This window comes from Homalodisca vitripennis, chromosome 8 (genome assembly GCF_021130785.1).
Source record: "Homalodisca vitripennis isolate AUS2020 chromosome 8, UT_GWSS_2.1, whole genome shotgun sequence".
Taxonomy (NCBI): domain Eukaryota; kingdom Metazoa; phylum Arthropoda; class Insecta; order Hemiptera; family Cicadellidae; genus Homalodisca; species Homalodisca vitripennis.
In genome coordinates, this window is record NC_060214.1 from 22,068,167 (window position 1) to 22,092,116 (window position 23,950).

Here is a 23,950-nt window from a genome sequence, read left to right on the forward strand (position 1 = left end):
TTTCCATAGTTGGTAGTATGTTCCATACTATGATTGTTTCCCAATCAAGAAAATCTCGTATACCACAGATCGGAGAAGCCTACTTTTGTCAAAAGACAACTAAGATGGGGTAAATAACAGTCTTTACATTTATAGTAAAAGTTACATAATAACATTACTTTTTATATAAAATACTTTCTTTATAAACAGAACAACATTAAAAATATTATAGTATATTATATTATAATATTATGTATAGCTAGTACATTAGTTCAAAAGCACAGTCCAGCAAACTTTCATACGGCACAGTTCATGTTAATTGCTTCAAAGGGAGTCTCGTAGTCACATTCTGACCTACTTACTTACGTTTCTAAGGTAGATGAATACTTACTAATCGTTGAATACTTAAAATGGCGTGAAAACTAATGGTTAGTTCTTAGAGAATCTACAAACTATAAATTGAAAGTCCTACTTGATAATTCCGAAACAATTACGAGTAAAGCAATAAAACTTGGTATATCATTACTGCACCTATATAACTTTCACAACTTGAGCTAAGACAAGAATATCAAACCATCTAGAACAGGACCTACATTGTAAATGTTTCAAACCAACGTAATTGTCTTATCAGTGAACCTTTTAAGGTCGGATTTGCGGCATTGCTCTCTGCTAATAAAGACCTTTAATTTGATGTACTACTCGACCTATGCTCTCATTTAAGATTTCCCACTGACTCCTTGCGGGTCATCCCCTTGACGTAACAAAAAATGGTAGATCTTCAAAAAGTAGATTTAAAGGTGCAGTAATGATATATAAAGTATTATTGCTTTACCTGTAATCGTTCGGGAATTATCAAGCCCGAATGGGACTTTTATTAACCTCCTGTAAAACTTTAGCATAAAATAAATTCTGTGAATTTATAGTAAAAAACCAAAATTCCTCAGATAGCAATCTATACTCCCCATTTTGTTATTGTATCAGAACCCAATTACATTTCGTCACAAACATGTTTGATGATATCACAGACATTTTTAGAAACAACATTATATTTCAATCTGGTATTAATTAATCAATCACCTAATTGATAGATACGCATTCACCAGAAGAAAATAAGTTTCAAAATTACAACGTTATACTATGTGAATAAGTCCCCACCCAGATTACATCGTATGTGTGTTCGGTGGGGGGGGAGGCGAGCTAAGTTATGAACCAGACTTGAGTTATAAGTGTTAAAGTTAGAAATATCATAACAGCTCAAAATGTTCATGTTAGCTATTTCATTACTGAACCTGGTTCAAAAGCATCCCCAGATATGAGTATTAGAGATGCAAAGTTAGATATGTAAATAATATGATCGTTACCAGATTACCATTGCTGCGTAATAAATATAGCGTGCCTTCATCTACTTTATTGAATAAGTGATGAATATATTTTAATGATTGAAGAGGCTGTTTTGCTTATTAAAGGTTTTAGGGTTCGTAAAATCCTTTAACTAATTCTTAAACGTTGAAAATAAAATGTTATTCTGTTCCCTCACATTAATTTTTATTTGTGGATTTGGCCCCCTAAACTGAAATACTGAATACATCCCTACATCTGCACAATCAACTCCCGCCACCGGTCCACTCATAACCTATATGTTAAAATACCTTGATATTGTTTTGTTTGTATACTTATTATCTGTTGTTGGTTTCATTCAGATCTACTTGTAATATTTGTAAAATTGGAGTTGTACCGTTGAAATAAATAAAAAATACTAATTTTACTATTTTGGAAGTTTGGTGGTGTGGTCGTTACAAAGCGGGTATGTAATCCAAAAATAAAAAAAATATAACAACGAAACGGGAGAGAAAGACATGAAAAGGGAAGGCGGGTTGTGTCGGGTTTGTCTGTAGGACGCCAAAAGAAGGTGGGTTAAGTTTCTATCTCGAGCCGACCCTATAGTGCAGGATGTGTAAAGTGGTTGGAATCAGGGGTGGATTTAGTATAGTTTGGGGAGGGGTCTCAACTGATCTTAGGGTTACGGAAAGGGGTAACCTGCTCCCGGAAAAATAAAAAAAACACTTCTTAAAATGCGTTTTTACGCATTTTGGAGTCTAGAAACAAAATTTATATATCTGGAAATATTAGACGAGGGATCATGACTCCTGTGCCCCCCCCCCCCCTCCTTAATTCCACCAGTGCTTCGGAGTATACTGAAAGAGTATGAAGTAAAGAAAAAACTGTTAGCTGATTATAGAACATTGAACAAATCGGAAACGCAAGGGATTCGCATGGAAGTATAACTCATGGAGTTACTTTAGTAGACATATAAAATCATTCAAATAGTAATCTTTTCTAGTTATTAAGGTTTTTTTAGGGGGGGGGGATCGTACCTATACAAAAACTCAAATTTAAATAGTATGGCTAAAAAAATGCCATGTTGCCAATAAAAAATGCCAATAAAATTACAATTCTAGTAACTTTTGAGCATTTAAAAAGTTATTTGTAGATTTAAGAATATTAATTGCGACAATTGTATATTTTAAGAACAAATTTGGTATGCTTGATGACTACAGTACACAAAGTTGTTATCTTATTAAAGATAATATTTTACACCAATGTTCTCTGAACGTTAGATTTGTTTACCTCCCCATTCAAACATTTTGTTCCTTTAAACGCTTTAAACTTTCTTTAAAAGGCTACCTTTTGAGCCTATTATTTTGATCAATTACTCAGTTAAATAATTTTTAAGTTAAACCCAACCATAACTTTAGTATTTTTGTGTTTAATTCTAGTCTTAGCTCATTTTCACAAATCAAATGTGTACACAACATATAATTTGAAAAGTGTAAACTCTTTTGATAAAAATAATAATAAGTATAAACTATTTGTGTTATATGTATGAATTTAAGATTCTGTTGATATCAACGTTTAAATTTTGTTCTCAACAAAGGAATAGTGTTATCGAAATATGTCACACGTCCTCCACGTTGTAATGACAAGTAAGCATTAATGAGATAAATAAAAAAAGCAAGAACCGAAAATTAATCCCTGAGAGACACCGTACTCGGTTCTATATTTTATGATAACTGGTATCAGATTTGGCCTCGCTTTGTTTTGTTAATTCGACCAATGAGTGTGACAACGCAAAAATAATACAATATTAAAGTTTCTTTAGTAGATTAGGAAGATAACATTGTTGAAACGCTTAGGGATTTGGAAACACACAAACTGTTTGTTTTTTTTTTTTGGGGGGGGGGGGGATATTCGCTAACGCTCAGCCAAATCACATGGAGTGACATGCGTCATCATCGAACGCAGTGTTCCTCACATAGAAATTAAGCTTCATGCAAAAGGTCAGATTGTTTTTGAGATATCGTGTGGACAGAAGCCAGATAGGCAGACCTGCAGACGGTCAGAAATCAATTTTCCAGCCCCATGAGTCATAGGCTTCTATAAAGAACCAAAAGACTTTTCGTGGTATAAACTATTGTAAGTACAAAATACTTAGTAATTTTAATAAAATATATTATTTATTTGGATTCATATTACAATAAATAGTATAATTTTGCATGAAAAATATACTTTTTACCTTGTTATATTTTTTAATTCCTAGAAAAATTTGAATAGCTCATTTCTAGTGCTATTTTGTCTAACATAGGCTATGCAAATAACTTCTTTTCATGCATATAAAAAAACGCAATAAATTTTTAATGGCTTTGATGAAAACACCAATAGATCCGGAGCTTTATAAAAAAACAGATGAATTGAAAATGTAAAAACCCCTTGCCATTATATTGTTGCACGTAAGGAGTTAAACAGCCTAAATACTGAGCCTAAGCTATACTATAATTATTATTCTTGACTTTGACAGATGATTAAATATACAATTACTATCTGCTGATTAAGCAAAACGGAGTATCTAAGACCAGTGGGGTGTAGTCCGCAGAGACTTTAGAAATAAGAATGGCCTATTTGTTAACCAGGGATCCTAAGAATGTCTAACACAAATACACAGCGAGGCACTATTAGAATTTTATATAATAGTATAGATTTCATACATTTTACAAGCTCAACTCGTTCAGATTTCCTGCAGAAAGCAGAAAGCAGACATTCAGACACACAGAAAAACGGATATGACAGGAAGTTTGCAAATGTCTTCAGTGACAGCAAAACTGATTCTATACTGCGATCCGTTCTCGATATATGTTGCGGACAAACAGACAACTCAGACAAATTATTATTTGATTCACTGATGTTCAACAAAAACAGAAATCACGTTTTAATTTAAGGATACCATGTAGTTTCTATGAGACTGCAGAAATTTGTAACTAGTTAATAATTTATGGCCCACAAAGAACTGAACTGTTGGAGCGTTAGCAAATTCAAATTCTGGTTCTTTTATAAGGTAAGAGTATACCAGATCGAGGTATTTGTGAACTTCAAAACTATGGATAATTATAAGTTTCAATCAGTAATAGGCCTAAGGTTTTTCAAAAAATTTTGAAGATGAAGAAATAAACTTTTAGTATGTGTTACTATGAGTTTTGAAAAGTGAATGGTATGTTTTTAATATAATATGGCCAATTCAATTCCATTTTGTGTAATTCCCTTAGGTCACATCAACTCTTCAAAATTCATATCCTTCTTGAGTACTTTTCCGTTGCTCTATATACCAAGATGATCTAACGTACTACTTTCAATGCCTGCTAAATTTCTTGTGGCATGATCTAAAGTATTTTCACCTTTCTGAAAGTAACTTTTCAGGAACTTTGATTTTTTTAGCAAAACAGAAAGCTAGGGGTGTCACTTAAACATTGAAAAAAAATTCTTCAATAAAATAATCTGTATAGTATTAATTATTTTATATAATAAAAACACACTCAATTTTATTTACAAAAATATAGTTACGCAATAGTTTATTATGTGGTTTACAGCTACAAATACAATGGCGTGCATGGGTATGTGACGACTTCAACTTGAGAATACTTTGAAAAAGGTTAATTGTATTGCAAATGGTATTCACGATAATTCCAGGTGCTAGTACAGGTTACATGCGGTGTCACGCTGTATCTGTTGAGATAATTGATTTTCTTCAAAATACTCACGGTATATAATTTCAAAACCCGATAGATACAATTTTTTATAAAATTTGCCCAAACATAAAAAAACAAATAAAGTTCATTATTTATTGTAGTATACACATTTTTTCTCTACAAGCTCAAATGGTTTAGACATACTATTAATCTTTTATTTTTACTCTTTACGTGTAATACTTTTATAGAATTTTATTTTTCCATTCATCTCGATTTGTGAAAAAGTTTTTATATATCGGTGATGTAAGAAAAGTTTTTTCCATAAACTATGTTAGACAAAATAGGACTAGTAATGAGCTAGTCAAATTTTCCTAGGAACCAAGGACGTAACCAGCGAGAGGGTCGAAAGGATTTGGACCCCCCAAATTTTAAAATTTTCACTTACTTTTTTAGTAAACGATTGTTGTTATTTAAATAATTCAGTATTACTAACATGTACTGCTGAAAGATCGTTCTCAACAAAGAAATGGTTCAAGAACTTTTTAAGAAACAAAATGGGCCTTACTCTATGTCTACTACGAGAAAATATCAATTGCCTGGATCCCCCCCCCCCCTCAAATTTGTTCCTGACTACGTTCTTTGCTAGGAACTGGAAACTAACAACGTAAAAATATATCTAAAAAGTAATTAACATTATTTGAGACGAGTAGTATCAAAATCGGCTATCTACACCTTCAAGGAGTTTTTCAGGTAGGCAAAAAAACTGTTACATATATTTACTAACATATAGTATTACTGCCAGTAGGTTAAACAAAACGACCAAAAGATCAGGAAAGGTATTCGAAAAACTAGTTTTACCTTGACTTTATTCGTTAACTAGTAATTAAAGCTTAAAATATGGAGAGAGCCATCCATGTTTGATTCTAACTCCGGGGATACCAGTTTTTGATACCAACTTATGTAACTTTTTGGCACTAACACCTTACTTTTTTATATTACTGTATTTTTATTTCAAACAATTTTTGTGCCTTGGGGAATGTTGATTGAGGTTCAGGAGCTAGATAGTAATTTAGAGCAAACTTTTTAGGTGTACTCAGCTTTGAGTTTTGCAAAATACTTAATAATATCTTGTACATAGCCTGTCTGTGAGGAAGCCTATTTTATTAAGCTTATAAATACATGTTTTTTACTAAGTGATTTTCAAAATTGTATAAGTTAGTTATACATTTTCCTGGCTCTTTTGAGTATGGCATTTTTAAAATGTCTGTCTGGTCAAAGCAGAACTAATATTGGAACATAAAAAACACAGCTTTTATTATTCACATCTTCACTTTTTTCATTTGAATAATATTTTTTCTTTAATAATGTGTGGTATCGGCTTTGAATAATCTCTTTCTTTTTTACAGTGTTTAGTTATTTCACTGTATTAATAACATTTTATCGCTAATTGAGCCCGGTTCTTTAATGTATTATATTTTTACTTTTTATTACTTAATGTTTTCTGACCTATACTGTAACTGAACTCGGATACGGACTAAATTCGTTGGCTAACCTAAGTACCCTTTTCTTTGTTTTATAATCTGATTTATGGTTATTAAAATATTTAACTCTCTGTAATTTAGATTCCATAACACATTTACAAACACGTCATCCAGCAACCAAACCGGAAACGTGAGAAAGTTATGTTTTGAATATTACTCAGGTCATTTGTAGCAATCTTAAGACACTCTCTATAAGGAATTTATATATATATATATATATATATATATATATATATATATACTATGCTGTTCGAATTAATTGGGACAAATGAAAAAAACCAATTTTTTCCTAAAACATTAGTTTTTAATCATTAGATACCTTATTTAGATTGAACAATCAATACATTAGTATGAAGTATGTCCTCCTTTAGCAGAAATGACCTCACCTACACGTCTTGGCATTGACTCCACTAGTTTAGCACACATGTTCTTGACTTCATCATCGTGAAACCAAACTTGTATAGCACTTGTTATCATTTTTTCTTTTGTAGTGCAATCCATCTTAGCTAAACGTTTCTTGAGAATATGCCATAAGTTCTCAATCGGATTTAGGTCGGGTGAGTTACCAGGCCAATCAAGCACTTTTACTTTGTTTTCCCGCATAAAAGTCTTGACCAATTTTGAATTGTGGCAAGGGGCTAAGTCATGTTGAAATGTTCCATCAAATGTTTCCATAAATGGAACTATCCGACTGCGTAGTATGTCGATGTATTTGGCTGAATTCATCATCCCATTGATGGGAACTAAGCTCCCAGTACCATTTGTGGTAAAAAAACCCCAAAACATCTGTTTAGAAGGATGTTTAACAGTCTGTTGGATATGACCTTCTCGCAAAGGTTCACCTTCACTCCGCCTAACAACACTTGATAGATATCCCTGCACAAATAAATGTGATTCATCACTGAAAATAACTTTTTTTCCAGTCATCTACAGTCCATGATCGGTATTTCTTAGCCCATACTAAACGTTTTTTGCATCATTTTCTTAGTAAGAAATTGTTTTTTCTTCGGTTTTCTTGCCTTTCGACCAACTTCCAGAAGTCTTTTTCCTTACAGTTGAAGTACTCACTTCAATACCAGAATCCAACAAATCCCTTCGAAGGTCTGTGCTTGTCTTTCTTGGATTTATTTTGCTATTTCTTATTAGAATTTTGTCAGTTCTTGGAGTTGTTTTACGTTTGCGCCCACATTTTCCTTTTCTTTTTGGAGACAATGATCCGGAATCTTGATATGTTTTTAAAATTCTGGAAACACTAGATTTTCCCACACCAACTGCTGTAGCTATATCTCTCACAGTCATAGACGTGTGTTCATTAAGAGCAACAACTTTAGCACGCTTCCTAGGTGTTATATCCATCTTTGAAGAAGCACGTAATAAACGGAACACAGTACCACAACCACCGACCGCCACAAAGAAAGGCTCACAACTGAAGGAATGACACTCCAAAACCAGTCAAACAAGTTTTTTACAGTCAAGGTCAACCCAGCACACTACTTCTATGCAGTTATAACCGGTTTGAAGCGGTCCTGGGACATCACCAGTTATCACAAACTAACAAAGACCAGAAAAACATGTTTGTCCCAATTAATTCGAACAGCATAGTATATATATATATATATATATATATATATATATATGACTTAAAAATTACTTCATTTTTATATAGTATTGTTCCATATTTTATGCACCCTGAAGGGATTTTGAAAACTATGAGAGATACAGAAAATATTAAATAGACAAAGTTGTGCATGATCACAAGAACAACATATCAATTTTAACCATGTAGTAGAACATTTTTACACGAAATCTGCATACAATTTCTTCTAAATTTTAAATATTCCAATAAAAAATTTATTTTCTGTAAAATTATAAATTATGATATAATTTGAAACTAACATGCTGTTTTTCTAATCAATTTCAAAAATGTCAAAAACAGCCATTTTTAGACTGACCATGTCAGATATTTTCTATATTTCGCTAAACAGCTGATTCCAACAATGTGTGCAGCGAAATATCAGTCAGTTTTACCAACTATCCGAATAGTAGGATAATAATTCTCTTCTAGCAACTATAAAAAAACGGGGTTTTTATTGATTCTTTGATGAAAACCACTAAGAATATATGGTATTTTTTAATTCAGTAAAAAATCTACTTTCTATTGATTAAGCAAATATGGCTCTTTGATTTAAAAAATTGAATCGAACCATACAACTCCCTTATTGATGGTCTTTAATTTGTTTTTTTAATTACAATATTCAAAAACTAGAAGAAGTTTAATAGATTTCACGCAAAAAACGTTTTAAAATAGCTACTAATAAGTGAGCTATGACAATTTGAAACTTTTTGAGTGCAACGAGAAATCGATGCAATCAATAATGAGGATGACCCCATTGATTTGTTGGTCTTGTTATTAGGCAAAACTTTGTCTATTTAATCTTTGCTGTATCTCGTATAGTTTCCAAGATGCCTTCAGTGTGCATAAAATTTGGAACACGCTGTATACAGTGGTTCCTAACCGTTACATTTGAGAGGTTGCTCCACAATCTTTTTTTAATCATCAACATCGGTTCAGTAGTTTCAAAAAAATGTTTGGAAAACGTTAAAATTAGGCATAAAACAGGTCGAAGTTAAAAACTCCTTTTTTGAAGTCGATTAAAAGAGACTTATACTTTGAATCTTAGCGCCTACTTAACACAAGCGGGTATTAAAATACATGTCGTCAAGGTTTTGCGTTTCAAAATTGTAGGCGTTATTGACCAGTTAATTAAGAATTATTGTAATGTGTTCCCGTTTGTTGAAAACGTTTCAAGTACGGAACGAACTATTATTTATTCGTTACAAATAAAAGAAGTAACTTAAATATTGCATTTGTTTAATCAATTCCAAATTTATTGCTCATGAAATTCGTGTTCTACACGATAAAAATGTGTATTCGATTGAATTTATTTAGTTCTTATAAAAATACTCAGTACAGAATTAGTATTAGTTTTGATTGTGTATCAGTCTATGAGAAAATATTAATCCAGTATCCAATATTAAAATTTTTTTGGTTATAACATTGTGATTGTGTACTAGCTGAATAAAAATACTGAACGTTAAACAATTAAATTAAATAAAAATTAGATAATCACTACAAGATTTAAATGGAAACAAAATATTTAGTACAGTAGCGCTATCTATGTTTTAAAGAACAGAACTAACTTTACCGAACAAACTTCCTGCCGCCCAATCCCGATATGGACGCAAGGTCTACTCTCTGGAAAATCAAGGATATTTGTGAAGTTTTCCAACTTTTTATGTGTTTGAAATTTTTAATTTTCAAAATTGCAGTAATAAAAATTGATTACTGAGGCTAGATTGCTCTGATTCATTACTCACATATGTATTTTCTCTTTTCATAGTTATTAAGGTGATCCAATGTATTTTGGATTTGGAAAATACTGTTTGCTAAATTCATTTGTCTTGAAGATAATTTCCCTGAATACAAAAAAAGTGTGAACAGTTTTCTTATCAATACCTGTGAAATCATTGATCTGTCCAGTTTCATGTTATATATTAATTTAAGAATATAATTTAAGAAAATGACGTATTTTATAATATTTTCTTCTTAAGAAGTTTAAAAAAACACGTCACTACCTGAAGATATAATCATGTACATACTGTAAGAGTTTTAACATTTTTGTCACTTTGTAATTATTTGGCCTAATTATAATATTGACTAAAGGTCCTACTTTAAACACCTGTAAATTTACGTTGAATGATAGTGAAAATTTATACTTTTCTGTATTCGAGGAAGTTATATTATTGTGCTATGAAGACAAGGCAAAACCCTCTGTTTCAACAATTAGTGTTGTGTTTTGTTTTTATTAAGTGCATGTTTTAGAGTTAGTGAAGTCTAACTCCACACACAACATGGTGGTTGTGATTCCTGACTTACGCGTGTCACAACGCTCTGGTATGATTTGTTTATTTTAACCCAGATTGTAATTATGTGTCAGGTTAGTTATTTACCTGAGGGTTAGTTAAAACTTCAGATCTTGAATCGTAGTGTTACTGATTTTTTTGTATCATTGACCGATGGTCCACACAAGTGGACAACCTACGAAGAATTCGATAAAAAGTTAAGTTATGGACGTTTAGGTAGGCTCTTGTAGAGATGTGAGAACAGAAATATATAAACATAAACGTCCTAAAACGATTATTCACTGGAATGTTTTTAAGGCTGAGCAATAAATTAGTCTCACCACTGTGGTATATATCTTCTAAACCCGTATTTGGAAAGGATGGTAAGAAAACTGCAAATTAATTCATGATATTCCGTAACATTCCCCATGTACCTAAGTGTTTATATGGACAGAAGATTAATATGTTCCTAAATATATAGAACAACTTATGTAACGTAATTCCAATTAATAATTCAAACAGGATGTAAGACGATCACAAAAAAAAAAAAACTTTGAAAAATATCAATAAAAGTTCACTTTGAACATTTTATTAATGAAACTGTATTTTTTCTGGACATTTTCCCATCGTTTAGTGATACAATAAAACCATGAACACTACTTTTCCAGGTCTGGTACGTTTTTTTACTTTAACCTAGATTGTAGTTGTGCATTAGTTTAGCCATTTACCTGAAGAAGAGATCAGATTGCAGAACTCGAAACGTAATGTTATTGATTGTATTTTATCACTAAACAATGACAATTGTACGGAAAAATCTTGTTTACTTCACAATTCTTCCATCGTCAAAAACAAACTTCAAACAAAGAATTTTGTTAATGGTTGGAATTAACAAACCCTATCCTTTTTCACAGAAAGTAAAGTTTATTTATTTGTACCCAACCACTAGAAACATATTAGACGCCGTCATTGGAATGATATAACAATATACATTGTAGGAAATTTTAGTTTTACATAGTCAATGGATTGGCAACACTGCTTGTGCATGTACTAGCGAGTTTAGACTGAAATTCTGTAGACAGCGGACAGGTTAATGCATATAACCCAGGGTCTGACTCTTTCGACAGCGTGAGGCCGTTCTGTTAAGTTGACGAATTGCAAGGTGCAAGATGGAAGAGGTATATCCTTATCTTAATTACCTATAACTAGATCGAGACCATTATTTGAATTTCTTTCTTTCTCGCCATATATTATTTTTGTTTATTGCATGTTTGTGTCTCTTGTATCAACACATAATATGTACATTGCATATTGCTTTGAACTTTGACGAATGTGGGAAGTTCGTAAACTAGTTTTACGGTTCGTAGTTTTTTAGGAAAATATAATCGTTATTATTTTTAATACTCCGTATATTTGACAATTTTTATAATTGTGATTTCAGTTTTAAAATTGACTAATTTATATTTTATACTATACAAAATGTTAAGAACTATTTACTCTACAGTTGTTTTTTTTTATTAAATAATTTATGCTTTCTTTATTCCAAACGATAGAATTTATTTTAATAAGCATTCGATAACAGCTAACAACGCATTGAAACAGAAGACCATCGGTTCCCCGCTATTTTTAGTCTTTGTACTTTATTCCTTTTTCAAAAATGTTCTTCTTTTTAATCACAGACTGACGGCAAATTTATTGTTTTCATTTCTTCATCATCCACCTGTTGGTTGCATAGTTTTGTATTTTTTTCAGTGATAAAATAGCATGATGTTTGAAAACAGCATTGTAAACATATTCACAAATTAAATGTTTGAACTTAAACCACAGTGCAAAAGTACATTTATAAGTAAATTTGTAATGGTTTCAGTAACATATGAAATGCAACTTACTGAAAACGAAAAAATCGAAAAATAATTACTTCCTCTTATTTTTAAAGTACATCTTAGGAGAAATGTAATTTGATATGACATAGCCCGTCACTGCGTGATACGAAAACTATAATAGTGTTGTTTTAAATTAGTGTCTTGTTATTTAAAATTATTAGTGCGTGTAAAACGGTTATTTATTATATATATATATATATATATATATATATATATATACTTTTGGGACACCCGGTATATATATATATATATATATATATATATATACCGGGTGCCCCAAAAGTCCCACCCCCTTCTAACTTTTGAACGGAATTAAACAAACCAATATCCTTTGGGGGAGTAATTATATAATGACAAATGATGATTTTTGCGCTACATGAGAACTTAGCCCCTCAACCCAAAATGGGGGGTTGGGGGTCATGTCAAAATTTTTAAATGCAAACCTCTAGACTTTTTCTTTTGGGGAATTTTGAAAATAAAAGTGTACGAGACCAAACCTCAGAACCTTGAAGAGTTAAGGAGTGCGGATTGAAAACGCTTGCCGACTTATCACACCAGAAATGTTGGAAAACGTAAGGTATTCATTTGAATCAAGACTTTATTTTTGCCAAGAAGTAAATAGGGGCCATTTTTGAGCATTTACTTTCAGCTTAATAAAGGTTGAGTTAAGATTTCAACGGTAAGTTTAATTATTTTAAGTTAGCACTAATTTAGCACTACAGATGAGTTAAGAAAAATAGTGTTTTTTTAGCGTAACTTTTCAAAAAAAACTTTGACAAATCCGTTGTTTCGTACTGGATTGAGATAGAGACCTCTAGTCTGTGGTACTGTTCTTCTTTTAAAAAGACCTTTAAAATGAAGTGTCATTTTATGGGGGTTTGCATTTTAAAATTTTGACTTGACCCCCAACCCCAATTTTGGGTTGAGGAGCTAAGTTCTCATGTAGCGCAAAAATCATCATTTGTCATTATATACTGTAACTACCCCCCAAAGGATATTGGTTTTGTTTAATTCTGTTCAAAAGTTAGAAGGGGGGTGGGACTTTTGGGACACTTTTTTGTACCAATCTATATTGAAATGAAATTAGTCTATTGCCGTTTACACGAGTGTAAAGAATATTAAATTCAGTTGACAGATGTTTAGTCTTCCAAGCACATGTTCCTTTGGTTATTTAAACATGTGTGTGAAGAAAACAGCTAAAAACCAAATGGAGAGTTTCCACCCCTTGTCTCAAAAACGTACCAAAATCCAAATCAAGGGTAAACATATATAAGGTAGAACGTACATTCCACTGTTGATTACATTCCATCCGACCAAAAAGCGTCTATCTCAATTGAGTAGAAAAAGGTTTTGACCCTGATGCTTCAACCCTTTGCCCGATTGTTCCCAATAAGGAACTTGACCTTGTCATTCACTTTTAAAACGATCATACCAAATTTCGTAAATTTGCGTTAAGTATAACACCCGCGATCGTAATAGTACATAGATGTACAGGGTGTAACAAAACTCTACACAAACTTTGTGAAATTAGACCAAAAGGAGTTAAAAACTAAACACAACCAATTGGTCTATCTCTTTTCGTTTGTTACAGTATGTCTGTATATTTTTGTTTTTTATTTTTTATTTCAGAAACCAGTAAAGATACATAACTCAAATTTGGTATCAATATTAAATGATCATATCACCTTTCAAGATGGCGGACTGTTACTGTTTCTAAATGTTGACACCGTAAAGATTAATATAGTTATGAATACTTTTAAAAAATAATAAAAGTTGCTCTATCTAATTACAAAAGTGTTGACACCTAAAACATACAAATCGGTAAAGAAATAATCTAGATATAAACTTTCATTGTTGTGATGGACGGCAAAGTGTTCATTGTTTACTCAGTTATGGCATCATTAATTAACAATGCATTACAACTTTAAAAAGCTTTTATCTACATTGTTTACCCACAGATTGTTATGATCTAGGTATTAAAATATTTAGAAACTTTAACTATTCTTAAAGAATATTCATAATGTTTATAGTTTTTACAGTACTAAGCTTCAACAACTTCCACTGTCAGCTATATTGAAACGTAATATGATAAATATAATATATATTTTACTTATGATATGGACTGGAAGAAAACTAAGTCTACAAAGCTTGATTTTTTTATCTGTACTGGTTTTTTAAATAAAAACTAAAAAACACAAACATACAGATAGGCTATAAACTAAAAGAGATAGATTATCGGTTGCTTTTAGATTTTACCTTCTCTTGGTACATTCTAAAGTTTCTGTACTTAATATTTTTACACCATGTATAGAGACAGGTAAAGAATTGTTACATTTAATTACTGATAATAGAAATTTACCTAAAAGGCCTCTGTAGTGTAATGGTAAAATATTGGTAGTGGTGGGAATATATTTTTTTAATCTATCTTGATAGCAAACGGTTTAAAACTCACCAAAAATATTTTTGAAACATGTTCTTCATGTAAAGGGAAACAAAAGTGTAATATATACAAGGGTCAATGATGGTTAGTTTTCAATGGTTTGTAAGTGTTTTTTGTTTCTGTTTTTTTTTATTTTTGTTTAATTCAGAAACTATTAAAGATGAAAATACAAATTTGGCATAAGATAATAACAGTTTGTAAAGAACAATAAAAGTTGTTAAATTTAAATACAAATACATTGACAAATAGACCTTAAAAATTATTGAATTAGTCAAGTCAAACTCCTCCTTCAGCGCCGTCACAACGTTAATAAACTGATGAGGATGTTTCTGTTGACAGATGGAAGAGTTGGGGATGTTGAGAGCTCAAACTGTCTTCCTTCTGTTTGTCTCCAAGCGACTTTACTTCAAGCGTCCGTCGACATCATGACCTGCCTTGTTAGCGCCTCCTTCAGCGCTGTCACATCGTTAATAAACTGATGAGGATGTTTCTGTTGACAGATGGAAGAGGTGGGGATGTTGGGAGCTCAAACTGTCTTCCTTCTGTTTGTCTCCAAGCGACTTTACTTCAAGCGTCCGTCGACATCATGACCTGCCTTGTTAGCGCCTCCTTCAGCGCTGTCACATCGTTAATAAACTGATGAGGATGTTTCTGTTGACAGATGGAAGAGGTGGGGATGTTGGGAGCACAAACTGTCTTCCTTCTGTTTGTCTCCGAGCGACTTTACTTCAAGCGTCCGTCGGACATAATGACCTGCTTGGTTTGCTACTCATTCAGCGATGTCACATCGTTTATAGACTGATGAGGATGTTTCTGTTGACAGAGCGAAGAGTTGGGGATGTTGGGAGCACAAACTGTTTTCCTTCTGTTTGTTTCCGAACTAATTTACTTCAAGCATCCGTCGGACATCATGACCTGCCTTGTTACCGCCTCCTTCAGCGCTGTCACATCGTTAATAAACTGATGAGGATGTTTCTGTTGACAGATGGAAGAGGTGGGGATGTTGGGAGCACAAACTGTCTTCCTTCTGTTTGTCTCCGAACGACTTTACTTCAAGCATCCGTCGGACATCATGACCTGCTTGGTTTGCTACTCATTCAGCGATGTCACATCGTTTATAAACTGATGAGGATGTTTCTGTTGACAGAGCGAAGAGTTGGGGATGTTGGGAGCACAAACTGTTTTCCTTCTGTTTGTTTCCGAACTAATTTACTTCAAGCATCCGGCGGACATCATGACCTGCCTTGTTACCGCCTCCTTCAGCGCTGTCACATCGTTAATAAACTGATGAGGATGTTTCTGTTGACAAAGCGAAGAGTTGGGAATGTTGGGAGCACAAACTGTTTTCCTTCTGTTTGTCTCCGAACGACTTTACTTCAAGCATCCGTCGGACATCATGACCTGCTCGGTTACCGCCTCCTTCAGCGCTGTCATATCGTTAATAAACTGATGAGGATGTTTCTGTTGACAGATGGAAGAGGTGGGGATGTTGGGAGCACAAACTGCCTTCCTTCTGTTTGTCTCCGAGCGACTGTACTTTAAGCATCCGTCGGACATAATGACCTGCTTGGTTTGCTACTCCTTCAGCGCTGTCACATCGTTAATAAACTGATGAGGATGTTTCTGTTGAGAGATGGAAGAGGTAGGGATATTGGGAGCACAAACTGTCTTCCTTCTGTTTGTTTCCAAGCGACTTTACTTCAAGCATCCGTCGAACATAATGATCTGCTTGGTTTGCTACTCATTCAGCGATGTCACATCGTTTATAGACTGATGAGGATGTTTCTGTTGACAGAGCGAAGAGTTGGGGATGTTGGGAGCACAAAACTGTTTTCCTTCTGTTTGTCTCCAAGCGACTTTACTTCAAGCATCCGTCGGACATCATGACCTGCCTTGTTACCGCCTCCTTCAGCGCTGTCACATCGTTAATAAACTGATGAGGATGTTTCTGTTGACAAAGCGAAGAGTTGGGAATGTTGGGAGCACAAAGTCTCCGAACGACTTTACTTCAAGCATCCGTCGGACATCATGACTGCTTGGTTTGCTACTCATTCAGCGATGTCAAATCGTTTATAAACTGGATGAGGATGTTTCTGTTGACAGAGCGAAGAGTTGGGGATGTTGGGAGCACAAACTGTTTTCCTTCTGTTTGTTTCCGAACTAATTTACTTCAAGCATCCGTCGGACATCGGACATCATGACCTGCCTTGTTACCGCCTCCTTCAGCGCTGTCACATCGTTAATAAACTGATGAGGATGTTTCTGTTGACAGATGGAAGAGGTGGGGATGTTGGGAGCACAATTTGTCTTCCTTCTGTTTGTCTCCGAGCGACTGTACTTCAAGCATCCGTCGGACATCATGACCTGCTTGGGTAGCGCCTCCTTCAGCGCTGTCGTATTCCTTAAAAAGTTGATCCGACTGTATCGCGTTAGATTTATAGCTAAGGTATTTATAACAGTTAAGTCTCTGTAAATATTCGCATATTTTCGTTATCATTGGAGAATAAAATTATTACAAATTATTTTTCTGTAACTTATCTCCATTGATGGAATTTTAGTTAGTAGTGTTTTTCTGTTTTGCTCTGTGACATATTTTATGTCTCAGACATGCAGATTTTTTTAAACTTGAATATACTTGAAATAAAATAAAATAATAAAATCTAATTTTTTAATTGTAAACAAATATAATTGGATATATGATATACGGGTTTAAATGTTTTCAACTAATCATTTATGTATGCTATACTGTATGCGTCTATACTTACTTTTTAAATCATACTTACATTCTGATATCGTTCTGTATCACTATTGCTGTTTACTATATTTATATTTGTTTGTTTGTTTACGTTATTATTACAAAGCATTTTTTTGTATTTCTTACACTCTTGATTTTTATTAGACTCTGGACCACTCTTCTTTATTCTTGTTTTAAGTGAGTTGTATGTTATCAATAACATGTGCTGCTCATCTGATATGTATTTTTATTTCGTGTATCTACACTTTTAAAATGAGTTTTAACTTAATTTACTTTTGTTGTTCAACATCGCATATATTATGAAGTAATAATCCTCCGAATTACATGAGAAATTCAGCGCTGTCTACTAATAAATATAATAAACTATTAAAATAATGTATCTGGCCAATAGTACTGCCTCTTTTCCAAAACTGGGGATCTTCAAAGATGTATAATTATACAATTACTACACGTTTGTCTAAAACTCCTTCAGCATTTAACACGAGAAGATCGATTACATGTAGCTGTATAATTTATACACTGAGGGTCGTTGGGCCAACTATCCTTTAAAAATACATATATTTAAATTCAATCAGTCCAACGGTTCGTTAACCCAACTTACCTGTATTTAATTTCGATAAATTTCCAAAAAAACGTTTGTCGGTCCAACAATCGAACTGTTATTTTAAATTATGTTTAATGATTAAGTCGTTGGACCTACAACCGCAACATTTAACAATATTTTAATTGGAGAAGATCCAATGGAGAGTTTTGATTATCAATGTATGAGTAGCAGGTTGGAGTGCTATACGCCCAAAGGAATAAAATTTTGGTGAGGTTTGATTACACGATAGACATTTTGTAATAAGATAATAAACCGTATAAACCCATAAATTTAGAGATAAGAGTTGAAAGTTCACGTAGCCACTTCTAGCTTAAGTAAAGCTCTAGTGCACGGTTCATATCTGTAAAATTTCCCAAATAATTGTTGTTCATGAATCGCATAGAGGTCCGTTTCCACACGCACCCAAGTCATCACAAATCTCAATTTGGCATTTTGCATTTTATCTAGGTCACTGAGGTTGCATTCAAAGTTTTTAAGTCTATAGCTAATTATTTTCTCGAGATGTCCTGCGTACAGATAGACAGACAAAAAATTAATTGTTGCACACCCCAGTAGACAAAAGATAAATTGTGTGAGTCTAGTAAATCATAGACTTCACTTACGCTCTGCCAAATTGTTCGACATGCAACATGAACTCATTCTTGAATGTAGAAATTAAGCTTTATGCAAAATTTTAAGCCCAGTTCGTTTTCGGAATATCGAGTGAAGAGACAGACAGAAGCAGAGATTTACCCAGCCCCTTGAGTGATAGGGTTTGATAACGCTCAGCCAGTAAACCTCAACCTAGATCTTTCATAATCTATATATCTATCTATATATATAAAAATGAATGTTTGTGTGTTTGTCCTTTATGGAATCGTACACTATTTGACCGATCATTATGAAAATTTGAATGTATATGTACTTTTCGATGGAGAAGGTTTATATGCTGTACTCATTAATTTATAAAACTCACCAAGAGGTGGCACTGCAAAATATAAAAGTTTTCAAAGCGCCTGCACATTATAAACTGCAATTACAAGACAGTTACGTATATTAATTTGCCAAAGACTATTTGAAGGCACTAAGTTAGAATATATGTTTGTCTTTATGATAAATATATGGTTGAACTTAAAGCTTGACTATTAGACTGCTTTACAATAAAATACATGTACGTGTATAATGGCTATATAATAAGCATACACGGATTTTCTTGATCGTGACAACAAGACAAACTCTACATCGGTGTTAGAAATATAATGCACTTGAACCAGAAGTGCAAATACATGGTCAAGGCTTACGTAAAGCGTGCGAAGCCGCGGGAAACAGCTAGTATATATATATATATATATATATATATATATATAAATGAATGTTTGTGTGTTTGTCCTTTATGGAATCGTGAACTATTTGAACGATCATTATGAAAATTTGTATGTATATGTATTTTTCCACGGAGAAGGTTTATATGCTATGCCCATTGATGTAACTCGCCACCAAGTGACGCTGCAAAAGATAATAGTCTTTAAAGCGCCTGCACATTATTAACTGCAATTACCTGACAGTTATGTATATTAAATAACCAAATACTATTTGAAGGCGCTAAGTTATGATGGGGAATTTCTCTTTAAGATACGTTTCTGGTCGAACTTAAAGCTTGAGTGTTAGACTACTTTATAATAAAGTAAAGGTACGTGTACAATAGCTATAAATATACATACAGACACTTTCTTGGTCGTGGCAACAAGGCAAACTCTACATCGGCGTTGGAAATCTAATTGACTCGTACCAGAAGTGCACATAATCGGGCAAAGCTTACGTAGAGCGTGCGAAGCGGCGGGAATCAGCTAGTAGTAGTTTATATTAATAAATACACTACTGTATGATGATGAGAAAGAATTAGCTTTATGGAAATGTTATGGTAATCCGCCGTGGTTGGGTCAGAAACTTTAACATCTCTTATTTTGCCCCTAGGACAGTCTCCTGGTGTGTTTCCAGACAGTCTCCAATACCATCATGATCATGAGTATATTCTCAGACTGCCAGTCCCAAGCGGGCTGCAACATGTACATCTTCCCGGTACTGGCCCTCTTCATCATGGAATTCGCCATTCTGTTGAGAATCGTCAAAGCCAAATACTTGAGCAGAAATGACCTTGAGAAATATACTAAAGTGAGTATTTCATATATTTCAAATTAGCGTTATATATTAGTAATAGTTTAATTTACTAGTATATTTTGAGTTCCTAAGCCCCATGAAAACTTCCGTACTTTGTAAGTATTTGGGTGTACCCAGTTCGAACCCAGATTCGCATTTTGGTTATCCGATGTTCAAAAACTAAAAATTTTTTTTGCAAATAAGTCGTGCCTATCCATCCAAGCATTTAAGAGGTTAAACTTGTCGCTGCGTTAATTCTGTTTCATTTTTATTTAATGCTCAAGGAATTATTCAACAAACATGTACGTTTCCAAAATAATTTATAACCTGTGAGAGTTTTTACAATATATAGGCAAATGCAGGTCCGGAACTATATTGCTTTGTTAATACTCGTATATCACTCCGCTCACAGGAGTAGAATTACAAATGGAGGCCGCTAAAATGAACATTAACATGGACTGCTGTTTAATCGTCCAAATAAATAAAAAGAAGGATACAAATGAATATGTAGAACAAATGCTTCAAGCCTTTTGGTATGTGGGTTAGATGCACTATATTTGCCCTCATATAAATTTCCTTTTCTATAAATGCCTTTTGACTCTCAGACTGCGATCTATTGCAATTCCAAAGTATTTCAGACCCTCAAAAAGGTTTTCTGTTTTTCTATTCTCAATCACATAAGTGAGAACGGATCTTGCCATATTAGCGCCAGCCAGACGCAAAGCCAGATCAGCATACAAACATATTAGCGTTAAGAATAAGGAACATTCTATTGTATTCCTCGGAACTACAAAAAAATGTCATTATAAAAATAATGGTGTGATTTAGATTTATTAGACTACAGGCATTATTATACTAGTAAACTAGTAGTACACACCATATGTACCAATATGGTTGAATTGTATTCTCCCATCCTTAAAACAGTAGACTATGAATCACTTAGCTTGTTGAGATGAACTCAGGAATTTAAATATTTTCCCTTCCAACTACTAATTGACTGCAATAAATACATGACAAAAATGAATGAAAGGGTTCTGTGTACTGTTCAGGGCCTATATCAAATCACTACTTTGCAGCCCTCATGAAAAATTGCAGTTTTGAAATGGAGGAAAAGCAGCAATACATACAATCTTTTCAATATGTTTTTCTTTCTCAAATTTCTTTATTCATACACATAAGTAGCTATGGTGGGAAGAGTTGATTCCAAGTGAATGTTGAGGTAGGCTCCAGTTCACCTTCCTCTTAGTGTACTGTCTGGAATTTGACGCTGTTGCAGACTTCACTCCTGAAATCTGGAGTCATGTTAGTCTGCATGCAAGAGATCCAAGCAAAGTCGGCGACGAGGAAGCTCAAAAAGAACTCGTTACATCATCTCGACATCAGACACACCTAGACCACAAGATACAGTGCAAATGTGCCTGATGAAAAAATGATATATTATTTAACTCCACCTGTTAACTCCACCATATATTGTGGTTTAGGTGTCTCTGATGTCGAAACGATGTAACGAGTTCAATTTGAGATTCTTCTTCGAAGTTTTCTAGATCTCTTCAGACAAACATGACTCCAGAGTTCTCCTTACAGTAAATTTTAGAAAGGCAAAAGCACTGCCTGATTGTTTTAGCTACCTATAATAATGAGTACTGCAATTTGTTTGCAGAACTCGAATCCTCAGTTTATTCTAGGTTTTGTTTGCAGTTTGTGAATGAATCCAGATTGCCACCAGTGCAGTCCGTGGAGGAATGGGTCAACCTCTTGGCGAAGATTATCAAATGCTCGGTTTGTAAAGAGGTCCTGAGTCCCTTCGCCGCCATCTGTGAGAAGGGCCATGCCGTCTGTCTGGAGTGTAAGACGATCGACTGCCTCCACTGCGACAGCCCCTTCCAGAAACTCACCTCCAACTCGGTGTTCCACCAGATCTTGGCCTTCTTCGACAGCACCTACTGCAAGCCCTGCTCCAAGGTGAGGAAGCTCAACCACGAGTGTGCGGAGAAAAGACTTGAGAAGTGCCGCCTGTGTGACTGGACAGGGACGAAGCGTCAGCTGGTGAAGCACATGCGTGAGCACACCAAGGACGACTAAGAGGATCAAAGGACGGAGCACATTTTATACCGTGACCCGTCCGTTTTGACTCAGACATGAACAGACATGTTTTAACTTACTATTGGATTTTAATACAGTCTTCTTCATGGACCCGAACACTGTCTGAGTCATTTCTATACTAACCTTAATCCCGAGTAAGCCGTGGCTGGACAGATGCAATAACATTTTGTCTATTAAATGTGGTTTTATTGATTGAAACTTTCATCTTAGGTTCTTTGGAGATCCGCAAGTTTCACAAAATTCCTTGACATAATATAATGTTTTGGTTAGACTGCACTTAACTATCCAGTTTAAAGACTAATTAATTATATTTGTTGGGGTAAATAGACAGGAAAATACTTTCTCAAATCACTTTAAAAATTGTTTATTAATGGCAGTTCAGTAATTTCAAATTTAATTGGACTTAAAAGAACATTAATCCTTGTTCTTGTTAGATATTTAGAATTAATTGCCAAAAGCTTACACCACCACTTCTTTCAAATCAAATAAATTAAATTAAAGTTAACTTCTTGTTTAAAAAATAAAATAGAACTAAATTTAAACTAATTTAACTTTCTTATAAATTTGAAATCTAATAAAATTTCTATTTTTTTAGTTCAAAAATAAAATTTACATGTTTCTATTACAATCGAGGCTAAAAACTTTCTGAAACGTTCTTCGTGCCACTTGGGTCACAACTTGTTACTGTTGGTACAGACTCAAAGTTCTAACTAATTTAACTATGTTTCATCCAATAATATTTACTAAAAACTTTTTATCTTGAATCCATAAAAATTATTCTGACTGTTGTATACCAAACTGTTATTACAAGTAACTTTTAAATAGTATTTAAATTGAAGACTACTCTAAACAATACTTGCAACGACATTTACTCTCTTGAAAACTTATTTTAATTATTAAGTGAATTCAAATTTTCTTACTTCCCTTTTGTATCAAAAATAATACAATAAGCTATGTAAAAGAAAGCTATCATTAGTTGACAACAAGTTTCTCGTACAAAAATTGTAACTCGATTAAAAAAGGGCTAGTTACGCAAAATCCCGTGCAGACTTGTAGAGTAGTAAGTTAATCGAAATCACCAACAATTAAACCGCAAAATAAGTTCAAAGAGATACAGAGATTCGCGTGTCTGAGGGTTTTATAGAGATCCCTTTCCCTAACCAGCTAACTTAACCAGAGAGAGTCATTGTCAATCCCTATTGTAATCCCTTTATCAAAGTCGGCTACCAGAAAGACCTGGTGTCTTACTATACCATTTCTAGATCCGCAGACCCTTCCTTTTGAAATCACATTATTCATTTACCTACGTATATTTTGACATAACTAATTAAATTCTAAAATATTTTTACATATATTTTCTCCCATCAACATTTAGTAAATACATTTTTATTTGCCTAATATGTAGCAAATGCACAGGTTCATTCTTACACAAACAGCAATTATTTTAGATAGTTGTTGAATATGCAAAAGTAGTTTTGACGATCCTCCTTTCCAAAAAGTGCAGATTATAAGAAATGTATGATTATAAATTTTTCACTTTATATGTATACTCTCCTACTGATAAAAACGTTACTATGTTATAAATAGTATT

The 23,950-nt window shown here is 33.5% G+C and overlaps 2 protein-coding genes across 6 annotated transcripts in view; both read left to right on the top strand.

Annotated features, from left to right (window-relative positions):
• Positions 1-23,950, top strand: part of LOC124367412 (amyloid protein-binding protein 2) — a 257,150-nt gene that overhangs the window by 126,653 nt on the left and 106,547 nt on the right. The gene's annotated exons all lie outside the window — the stretch shown is intronic.
• On the top strand, positions 11,503-22,455 carry LOC124367416. The gene is made up of 4 exons (XM_046824219.1): positions 11,503-11,616; positions 17,034-17,207; positions 20,074-20,271; positions 21,955-22,455. The coding sequence occupies exons 1-4, from the start codon at positions 11,608-11,610 to the stop codon at positions 22,336-22,338; spliced, it is 765 nt and encodes a 254-aa protein (XP_046680175.1). The 5' UTR covers positions 11,503-11,607; the 3' UTR covers positions 22,339-22,455.